At 51.1% G+C, this 12,220-nt stretch overlaps 1 protein-coding gene across 1 annotated transcript; it reads right to left on the bottom strand.

Annotated features, from left to right (window-relative positions):
- Positions 1-4,832: 4,832 nt before the first annotated feature.
- On the bottom strand, positions 4,833-7,325 carry LOC119089688 (cytochrome b5-related protein). Its single transcript, XM_037212496.1, has 2 exons — positions 7,203-7,325; positions 4,833-6,270 (listed from the first exon to the last, which is right to left on the bottom strand). Exon 2 carries the CDS (start codon positions 6,109-6,111, stop codon positions 4,987-4,989), a length of 1,125 nt encoding a protein of 374 aa, XP_037068391.1. The 5' UTR covers positions 6,112-6,270; positions 7,203-7,325; the 3' UTR covers positions 4,833-4,986.
- Between the last annotated feature and the right edge of the window lie 4,895 nt (positions 7,326-12,220).

Raw genomic sequence — 12,220 nt, 5'->3', positions numbered from 1 at the left:
TGGTATGAAGCTTCATATTGTCAAGGTTTACATACCAGTTTTTAAGCCTACCAGTTTTTATAACACGTTCGAACGGGAGCGGGTGAGGGTCACTTTCCATTCAGATGCACAACAGCTTTGGAACAGCATTGCCTAGAAGTACAGGGGCTGCAAGGCCTGTTCATGGAAACGAGCAGGGAAAATAGTTCTGAACAGGAGGTTATACGCCTAAGCGCATTTAGGGAACGTTTGAGGACCATTTTCTTCATAACCATTCCCCAAATTGATGCGTGGAGGAGAGCTTCTGGATTCTTCAACATTAACTGCCAGCATAATTTTTTTTAATGAAAGTTTTGATGTTTCGAGAATGTGCATGTAAACAGTCACATGTATTGTGGGCACTCTATTCTTGTGGATACGTCAGTACGTCAAAAAACGAATCACAAATTACTTAAGCACATAATGTTAAATCATACGCAAATTCTCCATTTCATTATGCAGGAAACATGCACCACTTCTGCTTCACACAACATGTGTGTTCATCAGAACCTGATCCAAACTGGTAGGTTCCCATACGTGATTTCTGTGGATACGCTTATGAGCTTCAAAACAAGTGGTAGTAGATGTAAATGTACATTATTTATTTATTTATTTATTGTATTTATTTATTTATATTTATTTTATTTATTTATGTAGATTTAGAGAGAGAGAGAGAGAGAGAGAGAGAGAGAGAGAGAGAGAGAGAGAGAGAGAGAGAGAGAGAGAGAGAGAGAGAGAGAGGAGAGAGAGCGAGAGAGAGAGAGAGAGAGAGAGAGAGAGAGAGAGAGAAGAGAGAGAGAGAGAGAGAGAGAGAGAGAGAGAGTGAGAGAGGAGAGAGAGAGAGGGAGGAGAGAGAGAGAGAGAGAGAGAGAGAGAGAGAGAAGGAGAGAGAGAGAGAGAGGAGATGAGAGAGAGAGAGGAGAGAGAGAGAGAGAGCGAGAGAGAGAGAGAGGAGAGAAGAGAGAGAGAGAGAGAGAGAGAGTAGAGAGAGGAGAGAGAGAGGGAGGGGATGGGAGAGAGAAGTGAGATAGAGAGAGAGCTTTTATAAGCCTTCGGCCACTGTACCCCTTGACCGACACAAGTTGACCCTCAAGTCGAGTTGACAAGACCTTCGTTATCTCCGTGACCCCACCCAATGAAAGATGGCTTCTGACTGATATTCGCGACCCCTGGCCTCGTCCCTGCTCGGGAAATGTCTTCCTCCCTGCGCATTGTGTTTGACAACGACTGAAGTAAAACGATCTATTTGATGCGTAAGCCGCGTGAGAAGTGTCCTGCGTGGAGCAACAGTTTCCGTGCATACGACCAACAGATATGCCACAACGCGAGTCGTGACACCCTTCTCGCGTTACGTCACGAACCAGCTTTATAAGGTCGTTGACCCCGACGTCACACGGCTGAGCAGTCCCTGACCTCTGCCCCCCGCGGAGCTCGAGGCCAGTGGCATGAGGTGCACCTGTTTACAGTAAGCCGTCGCCAGGCTCAGCTGTCTGCAGGCTGGTGAAGGGCGCCACATCACGGCGCAATGACATGTCTCTGTGTAGGTAACATGGTCGTGCAGCACGGATGGAACACTGACCATTGCAGTTGGGAACAGTTGAGTGGTGGCAATGATCAAGTTCAGTGCTTAAACACGCCATAAGCGCCAGTTCGTTCATGTGATCAATTCATTCAGGCACGTCGCGTGCGCATATCTCAGTCAATCACAAACCTTGCATTATTTTGCATGGGTCCCGAACACCGCTATGGCAATTCCCCACCTCAGCGGTGATTTTAGTCTTTCCATCTTCTGGAGCCTCACTAGAAGCAGATCCGATGGCATATGAAAACTCAACTTTTTTATGTGCGAATGCAAACAGGATTATTATAAGGTGGCTAGCACCACAGGGTGAATAAAGATACTAACGTCCATATGCATATAACGCCACTAGATCGGAAGCATATTAAATCACTAGCAGACGTATGCAATCGAAAAGGGCCACCAGCTGGTGCATTTACCCCAGTAGATAATAGCGTCGCTTCCGGCAAAAATGCGCTGCAAAACAAACAAATGACAAAAGTTTTCTTATCGTGCTCCCAGGCAAGTACTGCTGTAAACATAAAACTGGCAAGCATAATAAATACGCTTTAAAGGACGAGTCAGGGAACAACAAAATAAAAAAGTTAACGGACGTTGAGAAGCATGTTAAAAATAACGTGCTGTGTAATGATGTTTGCTTTTTACGTATGGGCGTAATCTCGACTCTGAGATGTCGGAGAAAATCAGGATTGAACTGTTCATACTGAAATATTAAGGGGGCATCCTAAACTAAAAATGGCATTTAAATCGAAAGCTTTGAAGAAGAAAGAAGCATACATGCAAACTTGGGGGAATGCACACATCATGACAAACGGGGCAAAAATTATGTTTTCCGTCCCCCGATCTCCAAAGAGGTTCCGCCACCACTGGGCATGCCATGGCAGCCAGAAGACAGGAGATGGAGAATAGGTGGCAACAGGACAGAACAAGTCAGGTTAGCGCCCGAGGCGGAATAACAGAGGACAAGGTAGAACACGATATAAAAGCACAGGGCATGTGACGACGAGAAAAACAGCGGCCGTCATAGGAACTTGACGACGCACCCAGCTGCTGAGGCTACATGGCGTCACCTGCCTTTCACCCTGGCAGGAATGGGCAGCACGACGGGGAAGCGAACCATGCACCTCTGGTTTCCCAGAAGTGTAGTGGTTAACGCAATCGCGTTGACCATTACACTGCCGGCCCCTTGGGGGTGGAACGGGAGACAGTACAAGTCAGGACAACCATGGAGATGGTATGACAGGACAGGGCATGGAGATGGCATGACAGGATAGGACAGAAAAGAAGAGGGTAGCACAGTATCACAGCACGTGGTTAGGATGAGCAAAATGAAATTCGTCAATATAAATCGAGAAAAGGTGTTTCTTTCATCGTTACTCCAATTGCAATATGAGCCTCGGCTCCTGTACTCCCCCTGCCTCCTCTTTTCACCCAGCAGTGGCCAGTGTCATCGTTATAGCTTCACATACAACATTTCTGTTTCCCTGGATGTGGAACACTCCACGGAGATCCACGGCCAGCGCGGACGGCGCGCGGCAATGGATGATTACGCGAATCGCACACGGCGGGCCCACACTGGTATGTAAACGGAGCCACACATCACAGATATATGCTGCAGACACATAAACCTAGACACCTTTGTACTCAAGGAATACTACACTAGGAATACACCTGTTTAAGTTTTGTGTCGCTACAGGGCGTGATCTAATAAATATGAGCACGCGAACCTGCACAAGTTCCGTGGTCAGGAAAATTTGACATTTGTCCTGACATGACCGGCTTAATATCGACCTAAAAAAAGATTATCACCAATCGTGAGATCTCGTCGAGACCAACTCAATGTTGTTTTTCGCTAGCCTTTGCCTTTCTTAGATTGGAAACGGTAGAGGGATGGGAGTTGTCATTAACCCCGCTGGCAATTCGCTTCACGAAAAACGGCTAATCAGGGTGACGGTCACTAATCACTTGTGTTCTCGTTTTCAAATCACCGGCCGTATTCAGGCGCTCTAGACGCTTGCACAATACATTGACGATATCAGGCTATAGGCATGAAGTTCCCTTTTCAGTGAAAGCCCCCGCTCCACACGTAGACTCCAACCTCCCCAACTTTGAAAAAAAACAGTGAGCATATCCGCGGAAACCCCGTTTGGAGGCGTACTTTTCAGGCGGGTTTCGCGAATGTCAGCTGCTCAGTACCCCACCAATTCATTTTGCGAAGCACGCTTCTATTACGTTATCTGCATCAAGTCTCATAACGAATGTCGTGACGCCTTATGGCACGTACTGGACGCACTCACACATAAACACAAATGTCTCACGCAGGGGGTTTACCCCTCCCCCTCTCCCAACTTCGAGAAGGAAACGGGCTAAATCCGCGGAGAAACCTATTTCTTGTCGCAATTTGGCAGTAATTGGGGCTATCTACCACTGCTCTGCTCACCTCCACCAACTTATTTTGCGAACCTACACCCATACAATCTGTGCAGGTTTGTATTTGAAGAGTCAATTAGGGGTGCGTGTTATTTTGTCCCCCCTTTCTTCACCGTTCCTGACCATTTTTGGCCGTGATAAGTAACAACGCCCTTTATGTCATACTCCAAACACTCAGTTTGGGGGGACTTGGCGGTGGTTAGCTGACCAGAACCGCACTCTGGTAAGTACTTGAAGTTTGACTATGTGCAATCCGCTCACGTCACCCCGCATCATGGCCTTCCGATTTTCGAGCTGACTTCAAGAACTCTTACGACCACGCCGCCACCGCGCTGTTGCGGCTATTATTATAAGGCCTTGGTTGCCACCCCGCCACGCAGTCCTAGCAGCGTAGGATGTTTACGCCTGGTATTTTGCGGACCCAGCAGTCCAGCGGCAAAACTTCTCAGTTGGTAACTCGGTAGCAGATCTTCTCCACCAGTGGCGTTTTTTTACCTACCGGTATACATACACCACCAGCTGTAAAATGACATTGACCTCTAGAGGCAGATTAAGGTTAACCGAGCGGTTCGCGCCTACCTTACTGGATTTACTTCAACGTCGAGCCCCAGCGCACGACCAGAACTTGAAAATAGCGCGTCTGTCGCTGACGATGAGCGTTACAAGTGCGTCCCAGCTGCCAAAAAAATTTACTGAAGTACCAGGCCGTTGTCATCCCGGTCATCTCAATGCCTCCACGCGTGTTTGCACGATTCAACGAAATGACGTTTCCAAGGGTATACTTCCATGGTCTCAAAAACTTCCATGCAGGTGAAACTTTCTGTATTGTAATGGGCATGTTCAATATATATTTTCAACTTCGGATACTGCTAATGAAGCCTAGCACTCTAGCGACTCCTGCTGATGACGCCTGGCCATCCCAGAGTCCCCCTTCGGTGGCTTCCAATCTCCCGTCCCTCTCAGAGTCCCCTGTTGATGACCTCCGGTCCCCCGGCGCCGGCGGCGGGCATCAGGTCGGAACATCGCGGCTCTGAGCGCACCATTTGCTGGTACTGACCACCGAACATCTCCCGCAGCGAGAAGTACCGGTATCGCACACCGAACTCGGCGCACACCTCCTCGAACACGCCGTACAACGACGCCAGCTTGGCGTGGTCGACCGTGGGGAACATGTGATGGAGGCCGTGGTCGCCAAACAGCGTCAGCACCAGCGGCAGCGAGCCGCGCACCGCCTTCCGGTCCCCCACGGCATCCAGCTGCTGGAGGCCCCAATCCAGCGAGGCGAGCGGCACGTCACCGTCGTGGAAGATGCTCGGGTGGTGGTGCGCCGCCGCAAAGCCCACCGTCAGGAAGAGGTAGCTGGCGCTGGCGTGCGTGAGCGCCCAGAGCGGCAGCGCGCGCGCCGCGGCCGCCAGCCAGCCGCCGCCGGCCGGCTGGGCCGGCAGACTGGCCAGCATCGTGAGCAGCAGTAGGTGCAGCAGCGGCAGAATATTTTCGGGCCGCGGCCGCTGCTCGCCGCGCAGCCAGCGCAGCGTGCGCTTCAGTCCCTCCACGAAGAAGGTGAGCAGGATGGGGATGTGGTAGAGTACGAGATGGCCGAGTCCACGGCGCAGCCGGCTCTTGGCGTGCGTGAAGAACAGCACCAGCGGCTCCAACTGTGTCACCTCCAGGTCGTACAGCGTGTTGGGAAACATGTGGTGGCTGAGCGCGTGCGAGACGCGCCACTCTGCCGAAGACAGGAACGACAGGTCCAGGTAGAACATGCGCCAGTTGTCGCGCTGGTGCAGGAAGTTGTGGCCGGTGCCGATGGCGAGCATCAGCGCACCACCGGCCGCCAGCGCCAGCAGCGGCGACCGCAGCAGCACCGACGCCGCCGACGCCGCCAGAAACGCGCCCACGCACGTGTCGGCGATGACTCGGGTCGCCAGGCCCGGCCCGGTGCCCAGGCGACGCAGCACAGGTGCCGCGCGCCGCTTCAGCGTCCGGTAGAAGCCGTCCTCGAGGAACGTGTAGGGCGCGTTGCGTGGCTGGTGTGCGGCGCGCACGTGGTGCTGCGCCAGCAGGCGCTCCGGTGTGCCCGTCATCAGACAGTGGCTCGCCTCGAACAGCTCGGTGATGTCCTGACCCCGGGTCACGTCGATCCAGAACCGGCCGCCCGGGTGCCGGGCCGCGAACGCGCTCAGGTCGTAGAGGTCGTCGTGAACGCGCCAGAGGTCACCGACGTCGTCGGCCACGCGCTTGTCCTGTTGGCGGGAGCGGCTGATATAAAGGGGCATTGGCGGGGAGGGGAGAGTGTCAAGGCAATATTTACACGAACAAGTCTAGAGCTACACCTTACAGTGCCTGTTTTGCCCAGTCCGCCAAAGAGCGTGTTTGCGGCGTCACATGGTCCTATGACGGCTGAGGCGAAAATGCTTTGTTCGAGGCTGTTCCGTGACTACGATCCCAGCAAACCGTTCGGCCTCCGACAGCTAGGCGACGTGCAGCGTTTCTGGGTTTCACGGCGGCTTCAGCAGCGCCTCTTATCGCAATCTTCATAATTACTCATGGTCAAACTCTTTCACGGCTCCCGTTTATCCCTGCTGACCGTTGGTGTATTCATGCGAACTGATACGACCCCAAAACGACGCCCCCTGGCGCCAGCGGTAAAGCATAACTAACATAACAGCAACGGCTAACGATCAGGAACGGTGGCATGCAAACCCGGACAAACCAAACGTGTTTCACCTCTGAGAGCCGCTTGCGGTCGATCAGAATTTGAATAGTCTGACGCAATGGTAGTAGTAATCCTTTGCTTACGCAAGACTCGGGATCTCCTTTCACGAACAAACCACGTCCGACCATACCACCACATCTAGATCCGCGAGGGCTACTTCGCATCGACTCCGTGACAACTCAGGACAGGGCAGAGCCCAAACAAGCAGGAATAATCAGGAAAGACAGCAGAGTTTCGAGCTGCTGGGCAGCGCGAACCCCCCCCCCCCCCCCCCCTTAGAGCGCCTCACTGAGGTGATTAGAACGACCGCCCAACACGCGACTCGCCTAGATCATTGCCTCAGGCGCGTCACCGCCATATGACCGTATGCGTGACCACCCTCTGGCGGAGGCTGGCCCGACGCGAGCCTCCAGCGGCGGGTCGCGCCATAGTGCTCTCCACCTCAGTCGAGATGCTCACCTGAAGCCACGGCACGCTGGATTTATCCCAGAACCATCGCTGCCGGTGTGGAGGGTAGCGCAGGAACCGGCTGGTCCAGCCGTGCCTCTCGTCGTCCTGCCGGGCGGCGGCGGCGACGGCGCAGCGCTGTCGCGGCGCGCGCGGCGTGCCATCCATCCCGCGCCCCCGTTGAGAGCGGGCGGTGAACTGGCCGTGGGGATGCGGCGCAGTCAGAGATGCCTGCCCAGACGACCGGTGCGGCGGCGTCAAGGTCAGATGTCGGGTACGGACGGCGGCTTCCCTACAGTCGCCCGCCCCGCCGCTGCGTTCGCGTGGGCGGCGGCTGCGCAGTCATGATATTGCCTGATGTGTCTGTGGAACCCTGAACGTCGGCTACGCTGCTTTGGTTGGCTCGTTAGGGATTATGAGCATTGGTTACGTCAAGTTAGCGGTAGTCTAGGATCATTTAAGAGTGTCATTTTGCAACAAATGCAGACTGACAACCTCCTGTGGACAAAAATAGTTATTGGCGCCGTTTGCCGTCACTGATGTGGATTTCAGACACGTGAATGGGCTCGAATCAGACTGTGTCATGCAAGCTTCCTCTAAACTCGGGGCGTCTTCCCTGTCATGTGGAAGCAAGCAGACATGATACCGACGCACTATAAGGGGTCCAAAAGCTGCCCTAAAATTACAGGGCTGTGCCCTTGCTTTCTATCTGTTCAAAAGACATTGGGGAAAATCGTGAGCGATAGCTTGTTACATCAGGTTTGTCTGCCCACCCTTAGAGGCCCGGGTATGGGTATATGTTTTTTTTTAGTGGAAATAGCCCAAATGGAACGACGATCATTTGTCCATCGATTTCGTGAGGGCGCATGGTACTGCTTGCTTTGATGTCACAAGTTTTATGTTGCAAGTTCGATGTTGCATGTTAAAAGGTTAACGCGGATACCAAAACGAAAGCAGACCAATTTTTTTTTTTAGTTCCGTCGCTTGAGACTGCTTTCTCCCGGCGGAGACTGGCGTGTTACAGGAAAAAATTGGCTGTCTTTCCGACGGTCCATTTGGGGAAGAGGACTTGATTTTGTGGATGACAACCATTTTTTTACAGGAACGTGGATTTGGTTTCGAAGCTTACACCCATTTTGGGACTGCCCAATTTTGCGTCTACCTCTTTAACGGGCGTTTGTGATATTTGCATGAAGTTATGAACTGAAATAGCCGTCTTGAAGATCATTTGGTGCAGCCCACGGCCCCGCCCTTCTTAAGACCACACCTCTCTAGATTCTGAGCTACGCGCCCGCGGAGGTGTGCAGCCTTTTTCAGGGACACTATTTCAAGGTCGCCCAGCCATCTATGGCACCATCATAAACACTATTGAAAGCCTGCCATTCCAATGAACATGCGGTGACCAAGGCCAAGACAAATACAATTGTCGAGTCGTCAAATTCTGACGTTTGTGAGCACGATTTCCAGATGTAACAGTCGTCCAATTGCTCTGTATCAATGTTATTAAGGTTACAATGACGTAATCCAGCAATGACGCATTGAGAAACATATTTACCAAACAGAGAAATTGTTGTGTTGTCGAGAGCAGTCTTTTCCTCGTAGAAATATAGTAATAGTTATAAGTGAGCCTGTTTCATGGTCTCTGTCGCTTCAATAACTTCATATGAGCAACATTCCCTTTGAGCGATTCCACTAATTTTTCAACTTTTCAGAATCGGGTACGCTTCGGACTAAATGATATCCAATGGTTCTTCTGTGCGACCTATGGTTTTCTACGTTTTTTCAAAGTGCGGTCAGCTTGTTGTTCCCCGCATGGAAACTTCACGGCTTCCTGAAACAGGTAAAATTGTTTGCGGATGATAACACGAGCTAGTCTCTCGAAAGTGCTGCCTACTTCTTCTAAATTTGCCCTACCTAATAAGTTGAAAGTGACACCTAAAATGTATTCTTTGGGAACAGGCGCTGACAGCCGCGACCAGAGCGGGTTTTCATGAGGCTCTGGCATTCAGAGTACAGCATTTGAAAGCTGAACCTTTGTTTATTTCCACTTGGAAAACAGGTTATGATAACTGGAGTTGTGCGCCTTGGACGATGTATACATTGTTTGGCGACACCGCGGTTTAGTACGCCATCGGCTTGGCCATACGAGTTTTTGGCACGGCACCTGTCCGCGCTATGCAGACGTTTGACTCGGGATTTGATCAACGCTGCCTCTCTAAAGCTTACGGTGTTACCTTTGTATATCATCAGCATAGCTTCCGCTGCCTGTGGGATAGCCTGCCTCCAGGACGCTGTTATGAACGGATCGGACGGATGTGTATTCCACGTGCGGAACAACCAACGGACCGCACTTTTGAAAAGTATAGAAAACCATTGGGCACATGCTACCTTTGAAATGAGTTTGAGAAAGATCGCAGCGGTCTGCACAGCGTACTTTAATTTTGCACACCCTTCGCGGTGATGGTCTTTGATCAGACGGGAAACGAAATGCGCGAGCGTAAGCAGCTCCATGTCAAGCTCCATAGCTGATAAGTTTTGGGAAATTAGGGGTCGGGTTGGATGACTGAACTTTGTGAACCTCTGGATACCATATTTTGGAATGCCGCAGTAAACGAGACGATTGTAATCTGCATTCCAAATTCTATCATTGTGAGTTTTAGCAAAGTTACGGGGTCCGGGTGCACCGGCTGCGAGTTTGCACACTTCTGCCTTTATGGTTTTTAATGTGGCTCGAAGCGAGATGCACTATCACAATCGACATATTTACCTCTTTCACTGGCATGAGTTTCGGAAATTTCGTAGGGGCATGGACTTAACAATCTTGAACTTAGTAGATGCTGGAGCTCATAGTTTTGAATTTGGCGGGACATGAGGCGCACCATCGCAATCAGCATGTCGGACACTACAATTGGCATAAATCTGAGCAAAATCATAGTGGTCTGTGCTCCGTATTTTAAGGTGAATATATACGTGAAATATATATATATATATATATATATATATATATATATATATATATATGAATATACATAATTTCATTCACCGTATTTTTTTGTGTTAATATACATGCATTATATGTCAATATGGATATATACACTTGACTGAATCACAAGCCCTGTCGCAAACAATAGAAGCATGATCGAGCTCCAATCTGATCAGGAAAAGATAAAACAGTAAAAGTGTTCCCGTGTCCGCATCATACGGCGTGCGTGCAATGTAGTGCAGGACGTTGGTTTTAAAACAATGGTTCGCGGGGCCTTTACATGGTCTTTGTAGTTAGGCGACGGTCAAATTGCGCGCCGAGGCAGCGAACAACGGGCTCCGACCAGAGGTGGATCCAGAGGGGGCTGGTCACGGGGCCATGTCCCCCCCCCTCCTACTCCTTAGACCCCGAATGTGTTCTACTTTGGTGTAGGGCCTTTCCAATTCCCTGTCACTTGCGGAGAGCTCTACGCTCCTGTCGGGGACTCCATCTGTCAACCCGCTTGGGCACGATCCATCGATCGGGGTCTTTCACATTAGGTTTTGGGTACCTCCCATTAGAATGGAGATTCATACGCTCCTGTCGAGGTTCCATTTGTTAGCCTACTGGGGTGCATTGGATTGTTCGGGGGCCCTATACATTTGGCCTTGGGTACTTGCTATTAGAATGAAGGGTCTTGCCATAGTAGGGCCCTACTCTCTGCTGGTATACCTTGACTCTGTTAATCGATCAAGAGCCCTGCACGGATTCTTCACATTCGCCCGACAGGCTCTATACGCTATTGCCGGCGCCCCACATGCCGGGGTACGCTCGGTAGCTCAGGGACCCTTCTCACTGGTATCGGGTTCTTTTCACTTACTCGGAGTGCTCTGTGCTGTTGCTTGCGCCCATATAAGTGATGCAGCGAGGCACTCGATGCCCAGGGACCTCATATATTGATCTGGGGCTCTTTTCATTTAAGCTCATTTGAGGAGGACCCTTCAACTCGTCAGGGTGGAGGGCCCTGCCCGGGCAGTCTTTGTCGCGCAAGGGCATTAATTAATGTTCACTGGTATTGGGTTATTCCCCTTTGCTGAGAGGGTCCTGTGCTCCGGCCAGACCCTATATGTTACCCTGTCGGGTTGCTCCCGATCGTTCAAGGGTTCCACCATATTGGTCTTGGATTCTTCTCGCTTGCATCGAGGACCCAATACTATTGACGGGAGCCTCTTTGTTGGCCTGCGGCGTCACCCTCGATCGCTCAGGTGCCGTCGCTATTGGTCTTGGGTTTTCCCATAGCATACGAGAACCTACGCCGTTGACAGGAACTTTAATCTTAACAATATGGATTTGGAGCTTTACGTCTTACTGGCTGCCGGGGACATCTCAAAACGGATGCCTTTATTAGGCATCATGTGGGAAACGGTGGTGGTGTGGCTGGGGCCTAAAGCCCACGCCGACAGATCCGAGTCGAGCGCCCTAACCATTATACCACCACCGCGCCGAAACTCGATATCAACTGGCTGGGGCACCCTTGATCGCTCTGGGGCCCTCCTGAATGGCCGTGGGCTCTTTCGATGAAGTCAGAGGGATCTTACTTTATCGCTGAGAGCCCCATATGTGCTTGCAAGCGCCAGGGCGTTTCGCCTGCTGGTGTCGACGGGCCTGGCTAAATTACTTCGCGCACACAAGTCCGAGATCGCAGGATGACGATTTCCCACGGCACGTTAGCCTTAGAGAAGCAGTCGGGTATGCGCTAACGAATTTTCACGCGTAAGTGTCGAACATAATTTCACGCGCCGCTGGCGCCGTGCATTTATTTCCATTGGTTAGTGAACTTATGACGCTTAAAAAACTTGTGGGACACGTTCCTAAAATATTTCGAGTGCTACGATATCGTGTACTGCCTCATAACAATCAAAACAAAAAAGGCGTCAAACATAAGCCATCAGCTGATCACATCGACCAGCCGGCCAGCCGCAAAAAGTTAGGAATACGCTCCTGCTTGACTTTGATGATATTATCAGCCACCTCAAGTGCATTAATTCATGTTTTCTCTGAAATACTT

The sequence above is a fragment of the Pollicipes pollicipes genome, unplaced genomic scaffold (assembly GCF_011947565.3).
Source record: "Pollicipes pollicipes isolate AB1234 unplaced genomic scaffold, Ppol_2.1 Scaffold_3087;HRSCAF=3621_pilon_pilon_pilon, whole genome shotgun sequence".
In the NCBI taxonomy this organism is placed as follows: Eukaryota; Metazoa; Arthropoda; class Thecostraca; order Pollicipedomorpha; family Pollicipedidae; genus Pollicipes; species Pollicipes pollicipes.
This window is presented reverse-complemented; position numbering and strand designations above follow the sequence as displayed.

What these genes read in the sequence shown, in the direction of transcription:
- LOC119089688 (XM_037212496.1), bottom strand. Translation starts at nt 6,111, where the DNA reads ATGACGGGCACACCGGAGCGCCTGCTGGCGCAGCACCACGTGCGCGCC.